This window comes from Oncorhynchus nerka, linkage group LG22, assembly GCF_034236695.1.
Source record: "Oncorhynchus nerka isolate Pitt River linkage group LG22, Oner_Uvic_2.0, whole genome shotgun sequence".
NCBI lineage: Eukaryota > Metazoa > Chordata > Actinopteri > Salmoniformes > Salmonidae > Oncorhynchus > Oncorhynchus nerka.
This window is the reverse complement of record NC_088417.1, coordinates 43,790,868-43,818,130: the sequence shown is the minus strand read 5'-3', so window position 1 is coordinate 43,818,130 and position 27,263 is coordinate 43,790,868. Positions and strand designations below refer to the sequence as shown.

Sequence of the window (27,263 nt, the reverse complement as noted above, 5' to 3'; positions counted from 1 at the left end):
TTAAAATTGGATGGTGGAATTTATTTGACATTCAATTTTGTACAATAAAGGCGACACCAGGCAAATTTCTCACCAAACAATACAGAAACTTGACTGGAATTCAGCATTCATAGAGCATGTCGTTCTTTTTGTATAAAAACAAACAAAACAAAAATCGAAACAGAATTAAATTGTAGGTCTTCAACACAAAGAAACAAAATCCCAAACAGGAAAGCATTTCAAATGCTAAAAGAAGTCCTCTTCAAATGCCAACATCATGATGTATGTAAAATACTATTCACACTCTTAGCCACTTCTCACAATTTACCTTCAAGAAAATGTGCTAAAGCCACCAACTCGCTACAACTTCATTTAAAATGGAGCATTTGCAAGTTTGATCATACATAACATGTATTCATTCTCAAAGCTGTAACAAATGCCCAACAAAATACTGTTGAAGGTAAATTCAGTGCTGACAACCTCTCTCAATCTGTGACCTTCAACCCTTCACACTTATACCTATAGAGGACACTGAAGTGTTCACACAAGCCTCAGATCACTTCATATTTGGGCGGTGCAGCTTTAACACTTTATGGCAGAGGCATATCAAAAGTCCTTTTCATATAATATATGAACGGTTATATACACACACATTTATAGGTCTTTCCTCGTACAAACCAAAAATATTTAGTACCTGACAAAAACAACAACTTTGGAACGTCGCTATAAATGACATTAGTGCAAATGTCATAACACGTGGGCTACATATCATGAAAATAAAAGTTCCTACAGCTACCAGGTGGTGACAGCGTGCAAGCCTAAGCGTGCGTATAAAGCTTCGACGTCAAGTGCTATGTCTGTTCTCTTCAGTATATGAATGTCAACCACACATCCGGTGTGTGTTTGTGTCTCCGACCTACATAGCGCCTTTCCCACCCTGTGCCCTTACTTGGTAAGGTTGTTGTGCAACAGATCATCAAGGTGCGGGAGGGTGGGCCGAGGCCCAACCAGGGTCGGAAGGAGGGAAAACACTTGGGAGTGGCAAAATAGTGAGCTAACGTAAGTGACCTAAAAGGGGAAAAGGTGTGTGAAATATGTTGAACGAGAGTTAATGAAATCTCAAATGTTATATTTCGACTGTTTGCCTTTCACTAGATAGATGTACAGTATAATGACTGTCAACTGTCAAATAGCTGCATTTTGTTGTTCATCTAACTCAGTGGCCGTGTTGTTATTGCCCGCCCTGAGATTGGAAGGTTGTGAGTTTGATCCCCGGCCGAGTCATACGATAAAGATTAAAAAATGGGAACACCAATTAGTCTCTGCTTGGCACTCAAGATTTTAAGAGATCGATTGAGGGTAAAGCCCTGCGATAGACTAGCGTCCTGTCCAGGGGGTGTACTTGTACATCGACCTACCTCACGCTTCAGAAACAGGAGATAGGCTCCTGCTCCTATGAGCCGTTCCGGCTAGCACAAGCCAAGGCTCATGCACGGCTACTGACTTATTTTGATGCTAAGTGAGAGAAATCGATGCAGATTTCTCAGTGAAATTATATGGAGGTTCAGTATGGCATCACTCAAGTCTGCGTCAGATTTCATACATGAAATCCTATAGGATTAATAACCATGAAATGTACTTGAATGAAATGAATTAACCATGAAATGTTAATGAATGACATTTAAGACCATACTTTAAGTAACAGGCAACAAATAGATAAGAGTTTGTTAAGGGGAAGGTGTTGGATAGTGGCATTAGGGAAAGTCCAACAGTTAACCTGTCATGGCGAAGTCGTACGTATTAGCCACTTGAGGATGAATAGTCTTTAGCTGTGTGTGAGGAGGCGTGCATGAGCGAGGCTCAGAGGCAGCAGGGGCTGGCAGAACGTTGTAGTTCTAACTGGAGGTCAGCTGCAGATGCTGTGGATGATGCTGCTTCAGGGCAGGTGGCAGACTGCTGGGGCTGGCGATGCCTGAGACATGACTCTCCTGAGCCCTGTGACGGACCTGCCTCCTCTGCATGGCCCTCAGGCTCTGGGTCAGGGTTAGCATGGGAGGAAGAGGATCTGGCTTGGCTCTCTTCAACCGGAACACCGTTCTGAGTCACTGTTTTGTTCTCTTCGGCCACACTGGCCACTGGCTCTCCTTGCCCAGCCTCTGCTGGGTTGGGATTGGCTGGAAGAATGTCCTGGGCGGGGGCAGCGGTGGCATTGGCGGGCTGTGATTGGCTCTTCAGCTGTTTGTGGCAGAGGGGGCAGGTCTCCTGTACGTAGAGCCACTTCTTGAGGCAGCCAGCGTGGAAGAAGTGACTGCAGGGGGTGATGACGGCAGACTTCATGTCCTGGAAAGGGAGACAGAATGCTGGTTAACTACTGAAGGGCTACGGACAACCACAGAAGAGTCCACACTACAATGCCTGATGATGCTTTGTGGAAATATATCACAGTACACATCCTCATTAAAACGAACCTATCATTTTCATTTTTTTAATGTTTAGGTAACTTTCTTAAAATTCCAGTTGGAGGATTGCCAGAATCAGCAGGGAATAAGAAAAACATCTGGAATAACTCCACCAGGATTTCTGGAAAACCTGGGAATTTTGAGGAAGTTACCAGTATTTCACATTAGGTCGCATTGAACCCCTTCGTACCAGAAGAGGGCTATAAAACACATTTATCAGAACAATATTGGTGACCTATCAAACAGCATGCACACACACACCGGACACGCTCTGTCACCTGATAGCAGATAGCACAGATGTCATTGTACTGCTCCAGCTGCAGGTCGGAAGCGGTGGGCAGGCTCTTGATCTTGTTGACGGCGTCTCTGCGCATCAGGAAGCTCTGCCAGCCCAGCTGGGCGCGCAGCCACACGTTGTAGTAGGAGTGAATGAAGATGATGGTGGAGCCCATCACCGTCCACTCCCCGAACACCGTCTCAGACACGCCGTAGGCCACCACCACAAGCGCCACCAGGAACTCCAGCAGCCGGTAGGTCCCGTTCACGTAGTAAATGACGTCGTCCATGTTCTGTACGGGCTCCTTACGGACCTCCTCCACCATGAACAGGATGTAGATTAGCAGGGTGCCCAGCACCTAGGGGAGAAGGACATTGAGTGTGGGTGCTTCGTTTCACTTGTTTCGACACGAAAGGTCACTCTCACGTTGGGGCAAGCAGTTAGGGGTCAAGGGTTAGAATCACAGGTAATATATAGAACAAAAGTAGTAAGGTCTGCGGCCTTCCTTTTTTCTATTACAGATAGTCAACGCACCGGAATCTTCTAAAGGTCAACGCACCAGAACCCCATTTTAACAAACAAAGTTGCTGGAATGCTGATCTTATCGGTTTCTACTACAGAAACCATTTCAGAACAATCTGATATGTTGGGTTCCTGAAGCCCCACAGGGTTTTCCATATTTCACAGGGAATATATACTCACAGGTGGCCAGGGAATAGCAGGCACAGATACGGGAGCTTACAGTCCTTACCGTGCCCGTCACATCCCCATCACGGACCTGTGCAATATATCTCAGCACTAATGGAAAAGCCATCTTACCTTACATATGAAACATTGTTGACGTGTTCTGTCATTACTGCAAACAAACGGGCAAAGGATCCAGTGCACCAGCGGCTAAAAGGAACTCTTGAATTGGACAGACTACAGCGTGTATGTGTGTGTATGGGTGTGTCCATGGCGACAGAGCTTGAGGTGTGTGTGTGTGTACCTGCAGTGAGGTGAGGATGCTGGAGGAGATGATGATGAGGAGCCAGAAGTCCATGTGGAAGAACTGGCAGATCATGTAGGCCATGTAGGCTGGGAAGACCAGCAGGAAGAGGCACAGGCTCACGGCCCGGAAGTGCTTCCACAGGCTCCTGAACAGAGCGACAACCGACAGAGCTTTTACTAGGACAACGCCTCTGAGTGGCGTAATAAAGTTGTGTTGCACTGAATCATGTAGTTGTGGCATTTTGGATGGACTTCCATGTGAAAGTGAGGCCTTTTTATATTATGCTAGTGATCTTTTCATTCTCGCTGTGGATGACAAGCCCTGGTAGGCTTGGGCGATATACCGTATATCATTTTCAATACCGTGTGATTTTCAAAGCCTCGCGGGGGTTGCATGCTGCGCCACCGCTTATAAGTTATAAGAAATCTATTTATTATATCCAGCGCAGGTCTTCAGCTATGCATTTGGTTTACTAACTTGCTAGTTGAGTGGCTAGTTGTCAAGATCAAGCTTCTTGGTTACAGCAGAGACATTCAATCCCCTCCTGGATCAAGATCGTTGCCTAAATGGTTTTGTGCTTATTTTTTGTCAAATATACATATATTTAAAAAAAATGTGCATATTGGTAATACCGTATACCCCGGTATGGTAGAAAAACTAAAGGACCTTATGAATCTGGATATCGCACAACCCTAGGCCCTGGTCATAGTAGTGAGACATTTCCAACTCAGCCTCGAGTATCTTACTTGTCCCGTGAGGCCCCCAGAGCCAGTACGATAGGGTCAGCTATCTCCAGCATGGACTGCAGGATGGAGGCCACCACGATGAAGAGGATGATACTGAGGAGGAAGGCTCGGTGGATGACCTGCAGCTCAATCAGACCCGTCTGCACAGCCAGGATCAGTAGCGTGATGCCCTCCGTCATTCCCCTGAGATGGTGAGAGACAGAGCAGGGGGGAAAAAAGAGAGACAGAGAGAGAGAAAGAGAGATTCATAAATAATGTGGTGCTTTCAGTCAGTCAAAAAAAGAAGAAGATTCCTCATTGTTCAAGCTATGGGTCAAATAACACACTTAACAGGCATAAACACACAACATAAAATGGGCTGAATGAGAATGCGGCTGACTGACCGATGCATGGTGTTGTCATTCATGAAGGCCCGGTAGCCCTGCAGGTAGAACTTGCAGAGGGTGAGGACGCCCAGCGCCACAAAGGACACGGTGAAGACCAGGCCCAGCAGGGAGTAGGGGGTGCTGCAGCACTCTGCAATACTGAAGGGACAGGGAGAGAAGGGGACCGTAAGAAAACCCACTAAACCAATTCAGAGATCATGTATGTATTTGTAATAGATGGCACGTCACATTCTCTTTGATTACGACAGACAGACATAATAAAGGACTGAAATTGTAGAACTTCAGATTAAATAATGTCGTGCAAAAGTTCCGTCAAAAACAGGTCGACTTGGGTTTCCAACTTCCCGGATTCCACGAGAGAAGGGAAAAGGGTTTCTAGTGTTCTAGGAAGCAGTGCCCTGTCCCACCTGGTGAGGAAGAGGAAGAGCAACCTCTCTCTGGAGGTGGGCTTGTCGCGGCTACTGAAGTAGGTGTAGATCTGCAGGGCAAACAGCACCAGCCAGAAGCACATGAAGAGGACGGGCAGAACCAGCTGGTTCCACAGGGACATTCCCAGAGCCAGCAGCCCATACACCTCCACCACCTGGGCACAGGAGGACATGGAACAGAGGATGCCACAGATATCGTTAGCTATGAGAAATAAAAACACAGAGACAGCAGCAAACTGATAGATTTACAGTCTTGTGTGTGAAAGAAAAGTGACAATCGGGTGATCGAGTAGTCATTGAATCTCCTCCAGTCTAGAGCCAGCAGACACTTAGCTGGCGTGGAAATAATTCAGTGTCACGCAGACTATTTTACCTGCACCAGCTCCCTGTAGGCTGTCTTGGCCAGGTTGTAGGGCACCAGCAGGTTGGAGGCCAGGAAGTAGATGACCTCGAGGCCCGTGAAGATCATGGCGAAGCGGTTGATGAACACGATGGTCTCCAGGGGGACCAGGCAGAGGCGCGCCACCAGGGGGAGCAGGTGAGCAGAGAACAACCAGATCCTCTTGGTCTGCATGACGCAGGAGCACAGGGTGCACACCACCAGCTGAGCTAGAGAGAGAGGCGGGGGGACAGGAGGGACGGGGTTAACACACTGCAGGTGAACGCCCAGTCTATAGGAACACGCACCGTATCTGAACTGTGTAGTAACATGGAACAGCTGAATCTTAAAAGGGTGAGTGTTCCAAGATCTGACTTGCGGAGTCAAAATGTGCGACGCCCTCGAGGACAAATAAGGGCAAAAAAAAAGGGCACCTCAAAGAGTTCATTGAGGCCCGGAGCACGTGCATCTTGACCGCTACGTGCCCCAAGTTAACTCTGATGACACAGTGCTAAAGCATGTGACGGCACTAGAAAGCTAAGAGACTCGTCATCACGCGCGAGAGAAATGAGAGACGGAATGAGACACAGTGAAGCCATAACGTCAGATCCAGTCCGTCTCCAGGAGCTGGAGTGTGACGTTCCTGAGGCTGGTGACGACGGCACAGAGAGGCAGCATGTTCCCTAACGCTCTAGGGCCTAGGCCAAGAGGTCCCTGCCTACTGCTCTCCTGTGTTACTGGGAAAACATGAACCCTCATTGCGACCCGCCTGCAGAACATGCGTGAAGATTCGAGTGTCCCTAGAAAGCAACTGTGCAGTACAGCAGTCAGGACTCATGGCTGAATGTGCATCGAGAGTAGCCTTACCCAAAGTACTTATGTGATTGAACCTAAAAAGGCCAAAGTTCAACAACTGTCCCAAGCCAAGTCAGCACACTGTGCCAAAGGGAATCATCGATCAGTCCCTCCATCTATGTAAAATGTTAGGGAAAGGGTTACTTAGAGTGGCACACCAGTCTCATTTTCACCTCATTTAACAACTGATTTACTTAACAAAACACACATCCCACCCCCAGGTGGTGAAGGTAGGAAACAACATCTCCACTTCGCTGACCCTCAATACTGGGGCCCCACGTGCGTGGCCACGCACACCTCCAACCCAATCATCAAGTTTGCAGACGACACAACAGTAGTGGGCTTGATTATCAACAACGACTAGACAGCCTACAAAGAGGTGAGTGCACTCGGAGTGTGGTGTCAGGAAAACAACCGCTCACTCAACATCAACAAAACAAAGGAGATGATCGTGGACTTCAGGAAACAGCAGAGGGAGCACCCCCCTATCCACATTGGAGGGCCAGCAGTGGAGAAGGTGGAAAGTTTTAAGTTCCTTGGCGTACACATCACAGACAAACTGAAATGATCCACTCACACAGATGAAGGCAGTGGTGAAGGCATAACAGCGCTATGGAGGCTGAAGAAATTTGGCTTGTCACCCAAAACCCTGACAAACACAGGCTGTATCACAGCCTTGTACGGCAACTGCACCGCCCTCAACTGCAAGGCTCTCCAGAGGGTGGTGTGGTCTGCACAACGCATCACCGGGGGTAAACTACCTGCCCTCCATGACATCTACAGCACCCGTTGTCACAGGAAGGCCAAAAAGATCATCAAGGACATTAACCACCTGAGCCACTGCCTGTTCACAACGCTTACCATCCAGAAGGCGGGGACAGTACAGGTGCATCAAAGCTGGGACCAAGAGACTGAAAAAAAGCTTCTATCTCAAGGCCATCAGACTGCTAAACAGCAATCACCAACTCAGAAAGGCTGCTGCCTGCATTGAGACCCAATCACTGACCACTTATAAATAAATGGATCACTAGTCACTTTATACAATACACTCGATATAATGCCACTTTAATAACGTTTACATATCTTACATTACTCATATCATGTGTATATACTGTATTTTATACCATCTATCGCACCTTGCCTATGCCGCTCGGCCATTGCTCAGCAATATACTTACATGTACATATTTTCATTCACCCCTTTAGACTTGTGTGCATTTGGTAGGTGTTGGGGAACTGTTAGATTACTTGTTAGATATTGCTGCACTGTCGGAACTAGACGCACAAGCATTTGACTGTACTTTACTGTATTTATACTTGGGATATTACTTTTCAACTGTAAAAGTACATTTGAAAAAAAATCACTGGAAGACATCTAAGGGTGCTCCTGTTTTCAAATGGTCCAAGTAGCAGTGTTTAGTAACAGAGAAGGATGAATCTTCTCAGCATCAGAAACAGATCATTGCGTAACTGCCAGTCATTTCACAGGAAGGCTTCCTATTCATGATGACACTCACTTCTTCCCCTTTTGGGCTTTCCGGTTTTCACTGAGCTCTCAAGCTAACACTATTGTGAGCCGGCTGTATTTTCAGAAGAGGCAGAACCCACACCTCGGTAACATAAAACCTGACAGACACTAGTCGCACTACAGAACACCTGACACTCTTACGACAAGCAGCACAACAAGAAATACGTCAATGAGCGAGCAAGAAAGAGAGAGCAAGAGCGCGGGGAAAGACAGAGGCCTGTCTGAGTTGTGTGCGCTCCCATTGTACGGGAGACTGTGGTCACTCCCTCTCTCACTCTGTAGAAGCACCTTTGGCAGCGAGAGAGAGCGAGGAGCTCTGCGGCAAACGGCACCTCAGATCGGCAGATTATACAGCACCCGCTGCCAACCTCCTGAACTCTCCTCCCCTCGCTCCTCAGCCGCCTACCTTCTGCCTGACAGGATGAAGCAAAGGAACACGGCCTTTTCCTTTGTCTGAAAAGGTTCTAGGGCGAATAAAACTAGCTCGAGCACTCAGAAGACCGTTAGAATTGAACAATGGCCAGACAGGGAGAAGAAAAACAGAGCAGAGTCGGAGACAAAGATAGTTGTTGGATTGATAAAAGGATGTAGAAGAAAATAGGATGTGGAAGAAAATATATATAAAATACTGTGAGTGATGAAGTGTACAATCACCATGTTATCGAGTAAAAGCAGACTTTAGGGCGACGACAAAGTGACTCATAGATTCTCAGAAAGTGGGGTAAGAGAAGTGTATGGGACCTGTGAGACTGTGGCCTAGTGGGACTATTTAGTGACTTAACTAGGAGGTTGGTAGTGAAGGTGGGACTGTTTAATTACAGTGCCTTCATACAGTACTCATACCCATTGAAGTATTCCACATTTTGTTGTCTTACAGCTTGAATTCAAAATGGATAAAATGTATTATTTTCTCACCTATCTACACACAATACCCCATAATGACAAAGTGAAAAACATGTTTTTAGTAATTGTAGCTAATTTATTGAATATGAAATACAGAAATCTCATTTACAGAAGTATTCACACCCCTGAGTTAATACTAAGTAGAAGCACCTGTGGCAGTGATTACAGCTGATTCTTTCTGGGTAATTGTATAAGAGCTTTCCACACCTGGATTGTGCAACATTTGCCCATTATTTTTCACAATTCTTCAAGCGCTGTCAAATTGGTGTTTGATCATTGCTAGACATCCATTTTCAGGTCTTGTCATATATTTTCAAGTAGATTTAAGTCAAAACTGTAACTCAGCCCCTCCGGTACATTCACTGTCTTCTTGGTAAGCAACTTCAGTTTAGATTTGGCATTGTGTTTTAAGTTGTTGTCCTGCTGAAATCTGAATTAATCTCCCAGTGTCTGGTTGAAAGCAGAACCAGATTCTCCTCTAGGATTTTGCCTGTGCTTCGCTCTATTCCGTTTATTTTTTATCCTGAAAAACTCCCCATTCGTTAACGATTACAAGCATACCCATAACATAATGCAGCCACCACTATGCTTGAAAATATGGAGAGTGGTACTCAGTAAAGTGTTGTATTGGATTTACCACAAACATAATACTTTGTATTCAGGACAAAAAGTGAATTGCTTTGCCACATGTTTTTGCAGTATTACTTTAATGCCTTGCTGCTAACAGGATGCATGTTTTAGAATATTTCTATTCTATACAGCCTTCCTTCCTTTTCACTGACAATTTGTTGTTTAGAATTCCCTGAGCGGTTTCCTCCTTCTACGGCAACTGAGTTAGGAAGGACACCTGTATCTTTGTAGTAAGGGACCTTACAGATAATTGTATGTGTGGGTTAGAGATGAGGTAGTCATTCAAAAATCATGTTAAACACTATTATTGCACACGAGTGAGTCTATGCAACTTACTATGTGACTTGTTAAGGAAATATTTACTTCTGAACTTGGCTTCTGAACTCCTTGCCATAAAGGAGTTGAATACTCATACTCAAGACATTTCAGCTTTTCATATGCATTTGTAAACATTTCTAAAACATAATTCCACTTTGACATTATGGGATATAGTGTGTCTAGGCCAGTGACAAAAAACAAACAATCTCAATTGAATCCATTTTAAATCCATGCTGTAACACAACAAAATGTGGAAAAAGGGGTGTGAAGACTTTCTGAAGGCACTGTAGCTGCCTGTGAGGGTGGTGGTGAAGGTGGGACTGTGTTTAGTTAGTTACCTATGAGGGTGGTGGTGAAGGTGGGACTGTGTTTATTTAGTTACCTATGAGGGCGGTGGAGAAACGGTTCATGGACAGCGCCTCCAGGTAGAGCGGTCCCTCGTACCCGGAGTCCAGCTCACTGCGGACATAATCCCTGAAACACGAAGACAACACAGTCAGAGCTCAGCTCTTGCAGTCCCACCTGCTGTCTTCTGTCCTCCCTGGTTAAAACACAGAACCACGCCTCAGAGAATTCAACAAGAGTTAAAGCACAATCAAGGCCAGTAGAAGCCACCAATAGTCCGGAGCCAGAATCATAATATGGTCAGAAAGTCACTACTGTAATACCGGTAACTGTTTTATGTAGAAGTCGACCGATTATGATTTTTCAATGCCGATACCGATTATTGGAGGACCCAAAAAAAAACGATACCGATTAATCGGACGATAAAAAAAAAAAAACTGTATTTGTAATCATGACAATTACAATACAGAATGAACACTTGTTTTAACTTAATATAATACATCAATAAAATCAATTTAGCCTCAAGTAAATAATGAAACATGTTCAATTTGGTTTAAATAATGCAAAAACAAAGTGTTGGAGAAGAAAGTACAAGTGCAATATGTGCTATGTAAGAAAGCTAACGTTTCAGTTCCTTGCTCAGAACATGAGAACATATGAAAGCTGATAGTTCCTTTTAACAGGTAAGAAGTTTTAGGTTGTAGTTATTATAGGAATTATAGGACTATTTATCTCTATACCATTTATATTTCATTTACCTTTGACTATTAGATGTTCTTATAGGCACTTTAGTATTGCCAGTGTAACAGCATAGCTTCCGTCCCTCTCCTCGCTCCTCCCTGGGCTCGAACCAGGAACACAACGACAACAGCTACACTCGAAGCAGCGTTACCCATGCAGAGCAAGGGGAACAACTACTAGAAGGCTCAGAGTGAGTGACGTTTGAAACGCTATTAGCGCGCGCTAACTAGCTAGCAATTTCACTTGGTTACACCAGCCTCATCTCGGGAGTTGATAGGCTTGAAGTCATAAACAGTGCAATGCTTGACGCATAACGAAGAGCTGCTGGCGAAACACACGAAAGTGCTGTTTGAATGAATGTTTACGCGCCTGCTTCTGCCTACCACCGCTCAGTCAGATACTTAGATACTTGTATGCTCAGTCAGATTATATGCAACGCAGGACAAGCTAGATAATATCTAGTAATATCATCAACCATGTGTAGTTAACTAGTGATTGTGATTGATTGTTTTTTATAAGATAAGTTTAATGCTAGCTAGCAACTTACCTTGGCTTACTGCATTCGCGTAACAGGCAGTCTCCTTGTGGAGTGCAACGAGAGAGAGGCAGGTCGTTATTGTGTTGGAACGTTAACTATAAGGTTGCAAGACTGGATCCCCCGGGCTGACAAGGTGAAAATCTGTCGTTCTGCCCCTGAACGAGGCAGTTAACCCACCGTTCCTAGGCAGTCATTGAAAATAAGAATGTGTTCTTAACTGACCTGCCTAGTTAAATAAAAGGTATAAAAACATTTTTTGTTGTTGTTGTAAAAATCGGCAAATCGGCGCCCAAAAATACAGATTTCCGATTGTTATGAAAACTTGAAATCGGCCCTAATTAATCGGCCATTCCGATTAATCGGCCGACCTCTAGTTTTATGGAACAACTACAAAACAGAACTTCAAATCGCAACACTTAACGGCTTTTAAATGATTTTCTGAATACACGTAGCTCCTAGCTAACAAGTTGACGTGTCAAGGATTATTTTAGCTATAGTTCCTGTAGTGTGTGTCTCTCTCTCACCTGGAGACTTGGTGTCCGGCGAAGAGCAGCAGGGCAGTGAGCACGTACAGGTAGAGCTTCACCAGGTGCTGACGAGGCAGAGTCAGGAGCACCAGGCTGAGGATGTAACCTGACACACAGCAGAGCAGAGACAGTCAGGACAGTGAATCACAGAAGGAAGGAGGGGTCTGTACAGTACACCCATGAAGTGGAACAATGCACAAACACGGCTTTTTTTAAAGGGACAAAAATATATGTGCCTGCTTCAGCTGCTGTTGGTCTCACACATATTAAGGAATAGTTTATTAACACGGACGTCCACTACTGTCTAACTGGCATTCACCTCTTGAATAATCCTTAACTGTTATTCCAACCATCTCAGATGAGTTCTATTATCACGAGGACAGTGAAACCAATAACCCTGCAGGCCCTCCGCCATCTTGGTTGAGCGTGGCTTGCCTGGTTTAGTGGAGTCAGCGGAAAACGGTCCTCAGGAAAATCTCAATTGCATACTCCTTGCGTCCTCGCTCTCTTCACCTACTTCTCAAAATCCATTAGATGGGGGGGGAAAAGTCAGAGGTCCCTCCTTTTGAGGCGGCAGCGATGGGAGAGGATACAAGGAGTATGTCATTGAGATTCTCCTCCAGACAAATCAACAGGCACCAAAACGCCAGGGACTCGATTGGCCGACCTGGACCCAGCGTGCAACATATCCACCCAGCCAATCCATCCTGGGGATTCCATTAGCAGACAGCTAACATGCCCACTCCTCTAAAGCTCTCTCCACCATCCTGCGCACAGACAGTGTGTGTGTGTGTGTGTGTGTGCGTGTCAAACATGCAAATTAACCTGGTCAAACAATCAATAAAGGGCAGGGAGCATGACAGAAACAGTGGGGGATAGGAGGCTAGTTAGCCATTGAGGCTTGAAAGTGTGGTCAGTGGACTGAATCATTCTGGCATGACAACAACTACACAGACACATACTGATATGATTCTACCTCCCATGAAAACCAAAACGATTATGATCCTCTCAGTCTAAGTGCCACGGGCCCTGACTGGAGTCAGTGTTCCGAGCCAGTGGTGTGTGTGTGGCCAAGTCAGGGTGAGCCAGCCTCACTGTGACAGGCAGCCAGGGTGACGGGGACGGGAGATTAGAGCTTTGTGTGGGCAGTTTTACCCTCCCTCTCTCCCTCCTCGGCCTGTGGCCACCACCGGATGCTGCTTATGTAATCCTGAGAGGAGGAGATGGAGCTATATTCTACAAGCCGGCCAGGCCGTCACGTCACTGCTGTCAATAGGCTTATCTATGAGCCTCTGTTCTGGATGTTCAGTCACAACCATCACAAAGCAGAAAACGGAGAAGTGTGGCGGTACAACGGGAGAGGAAGCTCTGCTGACGACATGCCTTGAACACAATCAGAACCAGATAAAACCTTGACTGAAAGAAGAAGTCCATACTGTAATCTTAAGAGTGCAAGCTCTTACTTTACAGAGCCTGGTGTTTGGTTAGTAGCCTAGCACCTTCCTGCAGTGGTGAATATGAGTCCGTGTATTTAACAATGTGTGGCTGCTTTGGTTGGAGAGGCTCCTGCTCGCAGTTGCACTCTCAGAACCCACGCCCCCGAGGGAGGGATGCTACGGCCAGTCAGGAACACAGCCTTAGACCAGTCAGTCATTGTCACCTTACGTGTGCTGCGTTGGTACAGGCCAAAAATCTTAACAGGGCCTGAATAGAAAAAGTAGAGGCCCAGTTTCCCAACAGACCCAACTTACAGGTTCCTATGCCCACCTGACAAACTCAAGTCACGTGCTCCCCAGCCACTCCTCCAGACATGCTCACTGCTGAGGGAACATTAAGCCCTGTGTGCAGATAGTGAAAATAATGAAGTCTGACTATAAAAAGGTACATTAAAATAAAAAAATGTATCCTGTGCCTGGGGCAAACTATTTCACAAAATGAATATAGCCGTCCTGGTGATATTGGCCTAGCTAGGCTTACTGACTCATGGGTCCATAGGGGAGGGATGGGCCTGACAGTATCTGTATAGTGCTCATAGAAAAGCCTTCCAGCCATGGTCAGGTGCAGCAATGTGTATTAAGAATAGCACATCCTGTTCCTTGGCCTGCATTAGGTAAGCCAACACAACACAGATGAGAAGGACTTGTTTAACAGCAGAGACAGCAATAAAACAGAGCCGTTAATCCACAGCCATGGATCCAGAGCCATTTGCTACGCAAAGTCATGCAGACAGGACAAAGAGTGGACCGATGTGAAAGAATCATCAGTGCTGGCAGTATAAATACACTGCCCCTAATCGTCCATAAGCAACACAGTTAGAGAAAGACTACAGCACTAGGCTACAGCAACAGTCTCCAGCAAGAGCCAAAATGATGAAAAATTCTAATAAAATGAGATAGGGCCTCATGAGATATGAAATATTTGCTGAAACCTAGAAATACAGTTAAAAGATTTGAGAATATCCTGCTCTCCCTCTTTCCAAGAGAGACATCAGCAGCACACACACTGAGGTTCAGTCCAGTCCACGGTTCTCTGCTGCCCAGTGTGTTCATCAGCAAATACCAGCCTCATTGTCACACCCACAAACTTCAGCCAAGTATGCAAAGCCACTAAAAAGACCACTGGTGAGGTCAAGGAAAGTTTGTACACACACAGTATACATACAAAATTATAAAAAAATTACAGTAAAAATATATATTTAAAAAATATGTAATTCCTTCCCATTGATAATTAGCATATCTAGTGACTGCATTATAGTCTAGGCCTGTGAGCTGCTTATCATGGCCTTTACCTCCTTTCCCCTGGAAATAGAACAGCTTCTTTGAGGGGGGAGGGGATGACTTTGTTCTCCTACTCCCTGCACGGGCCAGCCCACCTGGCCCCCGTGCAAAACAGTATACAATTCGTGCATGGTATTGGTTAAAGGAAAGATTCACCCATTTTGAATGTTATATCGTATTTGTGCATCTCGGAGCGATGGGTGAATGCATTCAAAATGGGTGAATCTTTCCTTTAACTCTTCTGTGCACATTTCAAGGTTAATTATACCACCTTGAGCATCACGGAAAGTCCCATTAAAATACTTGGGTCTCGGATGGTGGAAAAAAGCAGAGGTAAATTACAAAGGAGAGGAAAATGTGTCTGAGCCAAAGTTTCACCATGAGGACAACATTTTTTTTTTTAAAGTGTCCGACTGCAGGCAGACAGTTGCAGCAGCAGATGTCTAAGGTCAGGCCATGCTTTAATTAGGAAACAAGCATTCAGCCAACACCCTGCCTTCACTGAGCTCTTAGTGGGCCAGGCCCACTCTCAAGCAGAGCATAGACATACTGAATCAGAAATATACTGTCTGTGACCATGTTGACGTGCCATTAGAAATACACAACGTAGCAGAAGCATGTTCACCCTTACAGTCAACGCTGACTACAAACTGTCAGACTTTATCCTCGTGTCACTGCTTTTATCCTGTCTGAGCTAAATCTACGACAAACCTAAACGCATTTCAAATCCAATGCCATTCAAGACAGTCGTATGTTTAAAAATGCTTAGCTGAACTTAAAACGATATGCATTTATACCATGGCATTGTTGAATACTAGTTTTTAATTGGCTTGAATGGGCATTCAAACGCGTGAATTATTTCCCCATAAAGCACTGTAAAATTCAATGGCTGTAGTTCATTCTCACGTGTTCTATGTTCGAGCTGCTTTTGAAATGAAAGGTTTAATTGTTTCATTTGATTTTCATAGTAAGCGAGGACTGGTGGTTTGGTTAGCTAAGCTAGCAAGTCTGTCTGGTTACCAGCTGTAACTATCTAGTAGCTATCTATTTCAGTGGATGCCAAACACATTTTTACCGGCAAAAATGAACACATTTCAAATTATAGCTATGGTAAAAGCGGGATAATGAACTCGGGAGCTCAACGCGTTCTCTGGAAAACAATGCAACATCGTGAAAGTTCAGTGTCACGACGCGCTACACACTTTCCACGTCGTGTTATATTATTTTCCATAGAACGCATAGTCCCCTCGATTATCACTTAAATAGTCCATAAATTACATTCATATGCATGAGACCCAACCATGAAAAACTGACTGCAGTGTTTTTCCTGGTCAGGGCACACGAGTGATACTGCAGCACTACAGCCCAAACAACTTATTGGCTGACAACATTTCTAGCTTTTCTTGGCCACTCCAAAACGGAAAGTGCAAACAGAACTAATCTGACGATTACAACATCATTAAAGATGGGCTATTTACTGCAAATAGCATGGCTGAGTGATTTTAATCGATAGTCAATCGATTAATAATATAATAATAACTCTTAGCAAAAATATTTATTTAAGTTACAATATGTACAAAAGTTTGGAACCTTTGTGAAACATCACAGCACAGTTGAAAAATATATGGCAAATAGATGGTGTTCAGAGATAGATGGGAGTGGTTGAGTGGAGCTGATGGATGGGACTAAAAACAAACAAACAGATAACTATTGTAAAGTACACTGTGTCTGTAAAATTTATATAGTACAGATAAACTGGAAGCAGAAGCCTAAGAGATGTCGTAAATTAGTTTACTCCGATTAGGGGAAAGATGGAAGGGTAAAACAAAATAATCTCTCCCCACAAACACACACAGTCTGTGCGCAGGATGGTGGAGAGAGCTTTAGAGGAGTGGGCGTGTTAGCCCTTGTCCTTGTTTTTGTCCTTTAAAATAACATCAAATTGATCAGAAATACAGTGCAGACATTGTTAATGTTGTCAATGACTATTGTATGTGGAAACCTTTTTTTTAATGGAATATCTACATAGGCGTACAGAGGCCCATTACAATCCACCATCACTCCTGTGTTCCAATGGCAAATTGTGTTAGCTAATCATTTTAAAAGGCAAATTGATCATTAGAAAACCCTTTTGCAATTATGTTAGCACAGCTGAAAACGGTTGTTCTGATTGAAGAAGCAATAAAACTGTCCTTCAAGAAACTGAAGATCACGTACAGCGCTGTGAACTACTCCCTTCACAGAACAGCGCAATCTGGCTCTAACCAGAACAGAAAGAGGAGTGGGAGGCCCCGGTGCACAACTGAGCAAGAGGACAAGTACATTAGTGTGTATAGTTTGAGAAACAAGTCCTCAACTGGCAGCTTCATTAAATAGTACCCGCAAAACACCAGTCTCAACGTCAACAATGAAGAGGCGACTTTAAATGTTATATGGGCTAATATAGAAAGAAACGCCAGCTTTTAAAAATGAATTTTCACATTTTTCAGAAGTGGATGGGTGCTTTTGTCAAAATATGCTGTTGAAAAGTACAAATGCTATAAATGACCACTCAAAGAGCAGCACTGGAGCGGGGTGGTACTGACCAACATAGTGCAGGTAGAGAGCCAGGTACTTGTACTGAAAGAGGGGGTTGTTGTTGAGACTGCTTCTCTGGATCTTCTGGAAGAAGGAGCTGACATCCCAGCGGTAAAGTACCTCCAGCAGCATGATGCTGGGGACACGCAGCCCCACGTTCAGCACCGCCTCCAGCTTGTCTTTCACCAACATGGCTCCGACGCGGCAAGATACAAACTAATATGACTGGACAGGGGGACAGAAAGATAGGGAGAAGAGAGGGAGCAAAAAGTGAGCCTGAGGTGCTATAAAATTATAGCACGCAGACAAAGAAAACTGGCAAAATATACATTTTTTTTATGCAACTAGCTGTTTTTTCAGAGCTTCATAGGTTAAATCAAATCAGTCATAAAATAAATACACGAGAAATAAAAAAGTACATGAGAATAAAATAAATACACAAGAATATACACTAGATTATATACAATAGTGATGGGAAGGGGGAATCGATACACTAAGTGATATTATTTTTGGACTATATTATATAGATACTTTGACATTTTTTGTTGTTGCTACATAGCGTTAGCTAGTGCCAAATGGGCTGTACCTGCGACAAAACGCTGGTATTTTTCATCCTTATAGCTTGTTCTCCTTTTTAAATAGTGAGCCAACATGTTCAGTGCTTTTAATTTCCATGACTGATCAAAACTAATTTTCTCATGCTCTCTGCAGCAGACATAGTGAGCAAAATGCTTGGAAAATCTAATTGTAATATCAAATTGCAATACATAAAGAATAGTGAGAATCGGAATACATATTGGGCGCATCGTGATAATATTGTATCGTGAGGTCCCTGGCAATTCCCAAGCCCTAATATAAAGGTCAATATCCATACCAATCAATGAAAGTGATACTGGTTACAGTTGTGTAATTGGAACGCGGTGGCTGTACAGTAACATGCTAAAACGGATAGCCGTGCTGAACATGAGCACCGCACGCGACAAGAAGTTGCCCCCATCGTTCCTGCTAATTGGGCAACTTCGTCACTTTTTGTTGTCCCGAGTTAGGGAAATGCTGTAAATTAAGAGGACTACGTATTTTGAAGGATAAGAAGTTGAGGATTATAATAAATACCGCTTTGATGTCATACAAGCAGCCAAACACCCGAGAGTCCAAATGTGTACTTCACATTTTCATATCATAAAACGCATGTCATATACAGTGTCAACGTTGTTGATGTACATTTACAAGATGACATGGCGTCATACCCGGGGTTGTTTTGAACTAAATGAGCCCGGTTTGTCTAGTGTGATGAAAATTCACAACAGAACACACACCTGAATGCACAAATTAAAATCCCGTTTCTCTGAATAGACTTGTGAAAGTCTAACACCGTACGATCGCATTTTATAACTTAGCTAGTCATGTTGGGAATAGAACAAGCTTTCAAATGATGCCCAAGTGACTCAGAAAGCGATTTAAAATGGCCACATTTTTTGATTGTGTAAACAACAGTAATTGCTTGATGGCGGGGATGCAGGGCTGTGTTCCAAACAAAACAACTAAAAGTGTGATTACTCTAGTTCCTTAACGGCACAGCTAAGGAGAGCTAAAAAAAAAAAAAGCACTGTATAGTTGAAGACTCGTCTTTAAGTCAAATGTGCATTGAAATTACGTAGGAACTGTGCACACTTGGAGACACCAGTTAGTCCTCTCACTCAACCCATTTATTTGTCTCACATTTAAGGAATATTCTTATCATGTTGTTGAATGTATCAAATGCAGTGAAAAGTACAGTAAATGTAAAATGCACACAAACATTATATGAAGAAAATGTAGCCTGTTTCAGAAGAACATAATAGCATATTCTGGGTCTTCCTTGTTAGGCCCTGATCTGGCTATGCCATACAGCTGTGGGCTACACTAGTTCATTTAGCAGACAAGAGTTCTAGTAAGAATACAATTGATATTTTCCCCCAAACGATTTAGAAGGGAGTGCATTCATGTGGCTATTCTGTGTTTAGTGGTTAACAAAGTGACCATTTGAAACAGGTCCTCCTATATGGTTAATTTAGAGTTATTTATGCAACTTTGGTTGTGATACAAACCGTAGAATCTATTATAAATCAATACATTTAGGCTAAGGCTGCATGAACAAGAAATGAGGATTTGAAAAAAAGTTGCACGAAATCCATGCGCTCTGCTGTTTCTTTGCGCAGGCTGCACACACTTCATCAATCTCTGATCTATAATTTGACAAGCACTTGATAATATTCTCACCCATCAGACTATTCTCAATTTAATGTGGCCTTTACATATAGCCTACTAATATACGGTGTCTTCAGAAAGTACTCACTCTTGACTTCTCCCACATTTTGTTGCGTTACAGCCTGAACTTAAAATGGATTAAATGTAGAGTCACTGGCCAACACACAATTTAACTAGGCAAGTCAGTTAAGAACAAATACTTATTTTCAATGACGGCCTAGGAACAGTGGGTTAACTGTCTTGTTCAGGGGTGGAACGACAGATTTTTACCTTGCCAGCAGAGGGATTTGATCTTGCAACCTTTCGGTTACTAGTCCAACGCTCTAACCACTAGGCTACCTGCCACTCCGGCATAATGACAAAGTGGAATGATGCTTTGATTTGTTTTTACAAATTAATTTAAAAAATGAAAAGCTGAAATGTCTTGAGTCAATAAGTATTCAACCCCTTTGTTATGGCAAGCATAAAATAAGTTCAGGAGTAAAACTTTGCCAAGTCACATGGGCTCCCAAGTGGCACAGCGGTCTAAGGCACAGAGGTGTCACTACAGACCCTGGTTCGATTTCAGGCTGTATCACAACCGGCTTTGATTGGGAGTCCCATAGAGCGGCTTATAATTGGCCCAGCATTGTCCGGGGTAGGCCATCATTGTAAATAAGAATGTGTTTGTAACTGGATTAACTAGTTAAATAAAGGTTAAATAAAATTAATATCTGCATGGACTCACTGTGTGCAATAAGTGTTTAACAGTCATTTTTGAATGACTACATCTCCACATAAAAATATCTGTAAGGTTCCTCAGTTGAGCAGTGAATTTCAAACGAAGATTCAACCACAAAGACCAGGGAGGTTTTCCAATGCCTCACAATCTAAGCAGACATTGAATATCCCTTTGTGTATGGTGAAGTTATTCATTACACTTTGGATGGTGTATCAATACACCCAGTCGTCACTAAAGATACAGGCTTCCATCCTAACTCAGTTGACAGAGAGGAAGGAAAGTGCTCAGGGATTTCCCCATGAGGTCATTGGTGACTTTAAAACAGTTACAGAGTTTAATGGCTGTGATAGGAGAAAACTGAGGATGCAGCAACAGCATTGTAGTTACTCCACAATACTAACCTTAATAACGGAGTGAAAAGAATAATGCTTATACAGAATACAAATATTCCAAAACATGCATACTGTTTGCAACAAGGCACTAAGGTAAAAATGCTTAAAATGTGGCAAAGCAATTCACTTTTTGTACTGAAAAGAAAAAATGTTGTATTGGATTAGCTCCAAACACATTACAGAGTACCACGCTCCAAAATGTTCAAGCTAGTGGTGGCTATACCATGTTATGGGTATCCTTGCAATCATTCAGGACTGTGGATTTTTTCAGGATAAAAAAAATAATAATACAGAATAGAGCTAACCACTGGCAAAAGCCTAGAGGAAAACCTGGTTCAGTCTGCTTTCCACCAGACACTGGGAGATGAATTCCCCTTTCAGCAGGACAATAACCTAAAACACAAGGCCCAATCTACACTGGAGTTGTTTACCAAGAAGACAGTGAATGTTCCCGAGTTACAGTTTTGACTTAAATCTACTGGAAAATCTATGGCAAGACTGATAACTTTTTAAAATTGTGGCCATAAAAACAGTTAACACAACATTGCATTTAGAATTGTTATTTGTTGCGCAATAGATTAGGCAAAGAGGTCAATGGAACTCAACCAAAACAATGGAAATACCATGGAAACGCATGGGAAAAAGATTCCGTGGGGGAAAGATCACGAGGGTCCTTGTTGCCCCCCCCGACATAATTTGCCAAATTTTGGCTATTGTTTGTGTATTTCAAACTATACTGAAAAAAATATAAAATGCAACCTTTTAAAGTGTTGCTCCCATGTGTTTCATGAACTGAAATAAAATATCCCAGAAATGTTCCATATGCACAAAAAGCTTCTCTCTCAAAATTTGGAGCACAATTTTGGTTATATCCCTGTTAGTGACCATTTCTCCTTTGCCAAGATAATCCATACACATGACAGGTGTGGCATATCAAGAAGCAGATTAAACAGCATGATTACCCAGGTGCACCTTGTGATGGGGACAAAAGGTCACTAAAATGTGCAGTTTTGACAACACCACAGATATCTCAAGTTGAGGGAGTGTGCAATTGGCATGCAGACTGTAGGAATGTACACCAGAGCTGTTGCCAGAAAATGTCATGTTAATTTCTCTACCATAAACCACCGTCATTTTAGAGAATTCGGCAGTACAGCTAACCGGCCTCACAACCGCAGATCACGCGTAACCACGCCATCCCAAGATCTTCACATCTGGCTTCTTCACCTGCGGCATCGTCTGGGGGGGTGCTGATGAGTAATTCTGTTTGTAATAAAGCCATTTTGTGGGGAAAAACATATTCCGATTGGCTGGGCTTTGCTCTCCAGTGGGTGGACCTATTCCCTCCCAGGCCCACACATGGCTGCATCCCTGCCCAGTCATGTGAAATCCATAGATTAGGGCCTAACAAATTCATTTCAATTGACTGACTTCCTTATATGAACTGTAACTCAGTAAAATTGTTGAAATTGTTGCGTTTATATTTTTGTTCAGTATATGTTGAGGTAAAAAAAATAGGATTATAAACTGGGTGGTTCGAGCCCTGAATTCTGATTGATATAGCACAGCTTTCAGCCAGACTGTATACCACAGGTATGATGAAACAATTGCTTTTAATGTTTTAATAAACGTAACTGGTTTATAATAGCTATAAGGCACGTCATGGGTTTGTGGTTTATGGCCAATATACCACACCCACTCGTGCCTTAAGTATAATGCTTGTATGGATGTCAACCACAATAAATGTTGACGTTTTCGTCATCAATCAACTGCATTACAGTTAAAAATGACTGACTACCACACCACCGATTTCTATATGCTAACTAACCAGCTTATACGAACGGCATTTAGCAGTCACTGAAACCGGAATGCTTCTAAATGTAATGCATTGAAAACAGCCAAATATATTTCGAAATCGAACTTTATTAACCACATTGTGGGCCTATTACAATACATGAATCATGACGGATTTGCCAAATATTCACTTTGTTAGATCAAATTTGTTGAATGTGAGCCAATCCGTCATTGTAAATAAGAATTTGTTCTTAATTGACTTGCCTAATTAAATAAAATAAAAATACCTCATCCATCTATGCCCTACTGTTTGCGCACCACTGACCTCTTTTTTGCGTCCATGACTGGGCTTATAAAAGCACGTTTCACTCCAGTAGCAGCTTTCTGAGGTTCTCTCACGCTGTCTGACAGGCTATTCCGCTTAATTTAATTCCACTACATTATGCAAATTAACCTATAGAACGACAGCATGACCGGTCAAATGTATTTTCGGCAGCTAACCGATTAATGGATACCCATTAACATCCATATATCATTTGATGCAATATTTCATAATGGAAATAGAGATAATGGAAACAGACGTCCAGTAACAGTTACATGGTAAAAGAGTTACAGACATGCAAAATAGCAATAAAATGATCTCTGGATCGGTATTTCTAGGGCAAAAACTTATTCCGATCGAAGACGTAGTAAAAGTAATTCGCTGACATAAAAAAAAAAAAATACAATTCCACTCTTAAAACTAGCAATGTATCTATTTGCCACACAGCCAAGCATCCCAACTTGTACATGCATCGACCTGAAATACTGTAAGCATTCATGTCATATTGAGGAGTTAGTTAAGTGGTGTATGATCATGATGCTTGCCTTTGCCCTTTCACATGATCTGTAAGACAGGTTGGTTATATTTAACCTACCATGTGAAAAACATGCTAATAACTAGCGTCCAATCAAAAATGCAGCTTTTGACCATTGGGTAAAATGTTAATTGTGTAGATAATCCTATAAAGAAAACCAAAGGTTCAAACCTCATGTCTCTATCATAATCCGTTCAAAAACTATTGGTGATTTGACCCTTGTAGGATAGACGGTATTAGGGTGACTAAATCAAGAGGCCAGAGAAAAAGTGGAAAATATTAAATAAATCACACCAGCTAGGCTGGATTCTGCGCAAGAATTAAGGTTACTGGCTACCTAACATATTCACTTTCCCGTTGAACTCATATTTCTTCTCGAATCGCAGGACATTAAACAATAAAGCGGTAAGATTGATATCTTAAGCGGTAAGATTGATATTTTGAGACATGCCGTCTTTTCATATAATTTTGTTTTTAAATGTAATTTTTAAAGATTTCTCACAAAAACAAGCATATCTCTGAAATGTCAACAGTAGCACCTTAATTTGAGAGGACGGGCACTTGGTAATGGATGAAAAGGAATAAGTGGAACGGTATCGACATCAAACACATGGTTTTATGGGTTTGATGGCATTCGATACGTTCCAGCCGTCCTCCCCTCAGCAGCCTCCACTGGCGTATACCAAGCTTTTTATTTTCCCAAACCTTTTACATTTAATACAGCTAGTCATGGTAATTTTGCTTTGAAGACGATGGCCACAAAATGTAAAATACTCAAAAAGTTGTTACGAGAAACCTGCACTGCTACATCGGAGTTTGTCGGATGGATTTGGTTATGAAATCAAACTTCTTGGATAGAACGAAATGTTATAGAGACCCCACTGAACGATTCAGAACACGAATAATCATGTCTTGGTAAAAATGTATTTTATAACATAAGGTGAAATGTTATCACCAATGTGTGTTTTCACCCACTCTGGGCAGAGTAGGTGGACACCCTATAAGAGGGATGGGAAACTTTGATGAGGGTGGGGGACACACGAAATCTGAACTCGAGCAGGCCACAGTGGTTTATGAAGTAAGAGCCAGTCTTAGTCTTTTGCGAGCCCAAAGTTAAAAATGTGTTTTCTCCCCTCTTGACAGCGAGGATAGTTTTGATTTAGAGTAATTTCCTGCTATGGGTCTGAGAGAGGCTGTGCGGTCCTCCATTTGCAGGCAGACACTGACGGAGTGGATATCCCATCCATTGAATTACATATAGAACTGATTCATACGAGCTCTGAGATCCCATCCCCCTGGCCCTCATTTTCAGATGGCCTTTTGAACATGCAATTATGAAACATACAGGTCCACTGTACCAAGCGTACAATTTTCTAGCTGCATCACTTAGTAATTCACATCCATCTTGCAATGCCCACGATGACTGGAAACGTAACGATAGCTAACAAGACCAATTCGCATTATGATTACATAACCGAAATGGTGTGAACACCGAATTACGTTATGTTGAGGGTTAAGTTAGCACAGCTATTCAAGTCTAGCCCGACATCAAGCTAGTTACACTATATTAACGGTTTGTTGGGCTCCAGGCGTTCATGACATGAACTTTAATAACCTCGCCAAACCAACGTTGGCAGCGGCTAGCTAACCGTAATTAGTTGTGCCCTGCAAGAAGGGCGATGAATTGTCACATACTCTCAATCTCATATTCCAAAATGTACCAAACTACAACTAAGTACATTTACAGGGTCGTAAAACGAGACAATATGCTAAAAATCAGTGGTTAAGCTAACTAGCTATGCATCACATATGTTAGTAAACGCAGATGAGCAGAGTCGGGACGGGCGAAAAACTGCATTGATGACCCGCCTATATCAATGTAACGTTAGCAATAACGTTTTTAATAATGGAAACGACCACCATGCATAGTTTAGCTAGCTAAAAAATAAAGCACGAGATCAACAGCTGCTCACGATTTAAATTAATCTAGCAACAGCTGGCTAGAAACATTGCTAGCTAACTACGCCTTATCGCAGAACTGCATGTATTGTGTCGCTAACCAGCCAGCTAAATAGGTAATGCTAGGTGCTAGCTAGATAGCCCCTCGAGAGTCAAAACAATCGAGGTTAGCTAGCAAGCTAGCTGAGTAGCCAAGTTCGCGTTATCAACATTGCCCCACGGAAAAACAAAGAACCTACATTGCAAGAGCGACGTTGACGACGTTAAAGTGAGTTTGAGGATGCTTCTCCGGGCGAATATCAACCATTTTAACTCGGCTTCTCCCGAGTTAACGGTTGAAACGATGGGATTTCCACCATGGATCGAGTCTTCTGCTGCCGCCGCTTCTTTTCCTTATTCTATGGTATATTGGCGTTCGCACAATTTAGTGTGCATGCCGCCACCTACTGTGAGGGATGAAAACAGGATGAAAACGGAGCCTGTGTGTGTGTGTAAATAAATAAGCTAAATCAAACTACTTTTCTGTTTAAAAAAAAGTTAAACAGATCTGGAGAGTCTGGGAGGGCGAGCATTCTTATGGTGCCGTACCCTTTGCAAGTCTTCCGATTGTAAACTCCTGGAGTCCCAAAAGCATTTCTGCCGCAAGCACAATAATGTAGTTTATTTTACACTTGAACCATACCATTTATATCTGTGGCAACGAAAACCCCCAAATCCACCTTTTAACACGCCGTTGACTGGCTGCAAAACCCTTGAGTGAGTAGGCGTGTCCAAACTTTTTACTGTTGATGAAATGGATCAAGTGGTTTGTGATGTACAAGTTGGGATGCTTGGCTGTGTGGCAAATAGATACATTGCTAGTTTTAAGAGTGGAATTTTTATTTTATTTTTAATGTCAGCTATTTCTCAGTGTTTTGGGTCCAACTGAGTATGGATTGCTGAAAGGTCTCATTGAACCAATGAAAGCAGTGGAGTTGAACTATGCAGAACTGACTGAAACTCTTTCAAGGTATTTCAAGCCTAAGCCAATTCTCATTGCAGAACGTTTCAGATTTTACCAACGTCACCAGAGTCAAGGGGAAACCGTGGCTGACTACATCCTTGCTTTGAAAAGGCTGGCAAGTACATGTGAGTTTGCACGATTTCTTGACGATGCTCCCCGAGACAAGTTTGTATGTGGTCTCACAGGTGAAGCATATCACAGAAGGCTCCTGTCAGAGAAGGGGACCTGACCTTTAAGAAAGCCTGTGATATAGCACTTGGACTCGAGCTTGCCCACAGGGATACTATTGAGCTATCGGGACATGCAGAACGTCAGAAAGGTGTTCACAAGGTCAGTGATGCACGTGGTGGAAAAAGCTCACAAAAGTCACACTTTTTTCAGTCCCGTCCTCAAGGTTACACAAGAACAAAGCAGCCCACATCTAAGCCAAGTTGCTACAGATGTGGGGGAGATAATCATCAGCACAGTGAATGTCGATTACAAAATGAAAAGTGCCACAATTGTGGAAAGGTTGGACATTTACAGAGAGTGTGTAAGGCCTCAAAACACACAGCAAGAGTGCACAAAGTGTCAGACGCAGCACAAGAAGAGGAAGGTACAACTGAAACAGTAGTGGAACTGTTCACAGTGTACACAGCTCAACAACTAAAAGATGGAATCTATCTCAACATGGAGTTAGCGGGAAAACCAGTTAAAATGCAGCTGGACACCGTCTGTATCTCTGGTTCCAGGGAGATTCCAGCGTCCATCCGCCTTTCTTCATACACTGGTGACACTATTCCTGTGTTAGGGCAGATCCAGGTACCAGTCCGGTATGAGGGGAAGGAGTGGACGCTACCACTTGTCATTGTTAAAGGAGAAAAATCAGCCTTGCTAGGCAGAAACTGGCTACAAAAGATCAAGTTGA

At 43.0% G+C, this 27,263-nt stretch overlaps 1 protein-coding gene across 1 annotated transcript; it reads right to left on the bottom strand.

Annotated features, from left to right (window-relative positions):
- LOC115105209 (RING finger protein 145-like) lies at nt 1–25,772 on the bottom strand. Its single transcript, XM_029626955.2, has 11 exons — nt 25,593–25,772; nt 17,392–17,608; nt 12,027–12,135; nt 10,261–10,352; nt 5,640–5,875; nt 5,246–5,421; nt 4,836–4,976; nt 4,453–4,635; nt 3,704–3,851; nt 2,717–3,073; nt 1–2,319 (listed from the first exon to the last, which is right to left on the bottom strand). The coding sequence occupies exons 2-11, from the start codon at nt 17,573–17,575 to the stop codon at nt 1,840–1,842; spliced, it is 2,106 nt and encodes a 701-aa protein (XP_029482815.2). The 5' UTR covers nt 17,576–17,608; nt 25,593–25,772; the 3' UTR covers nt 1–1,839.
- Nucleotides 25,773–27,263: the final 1,491 nt, after the last annotated feature.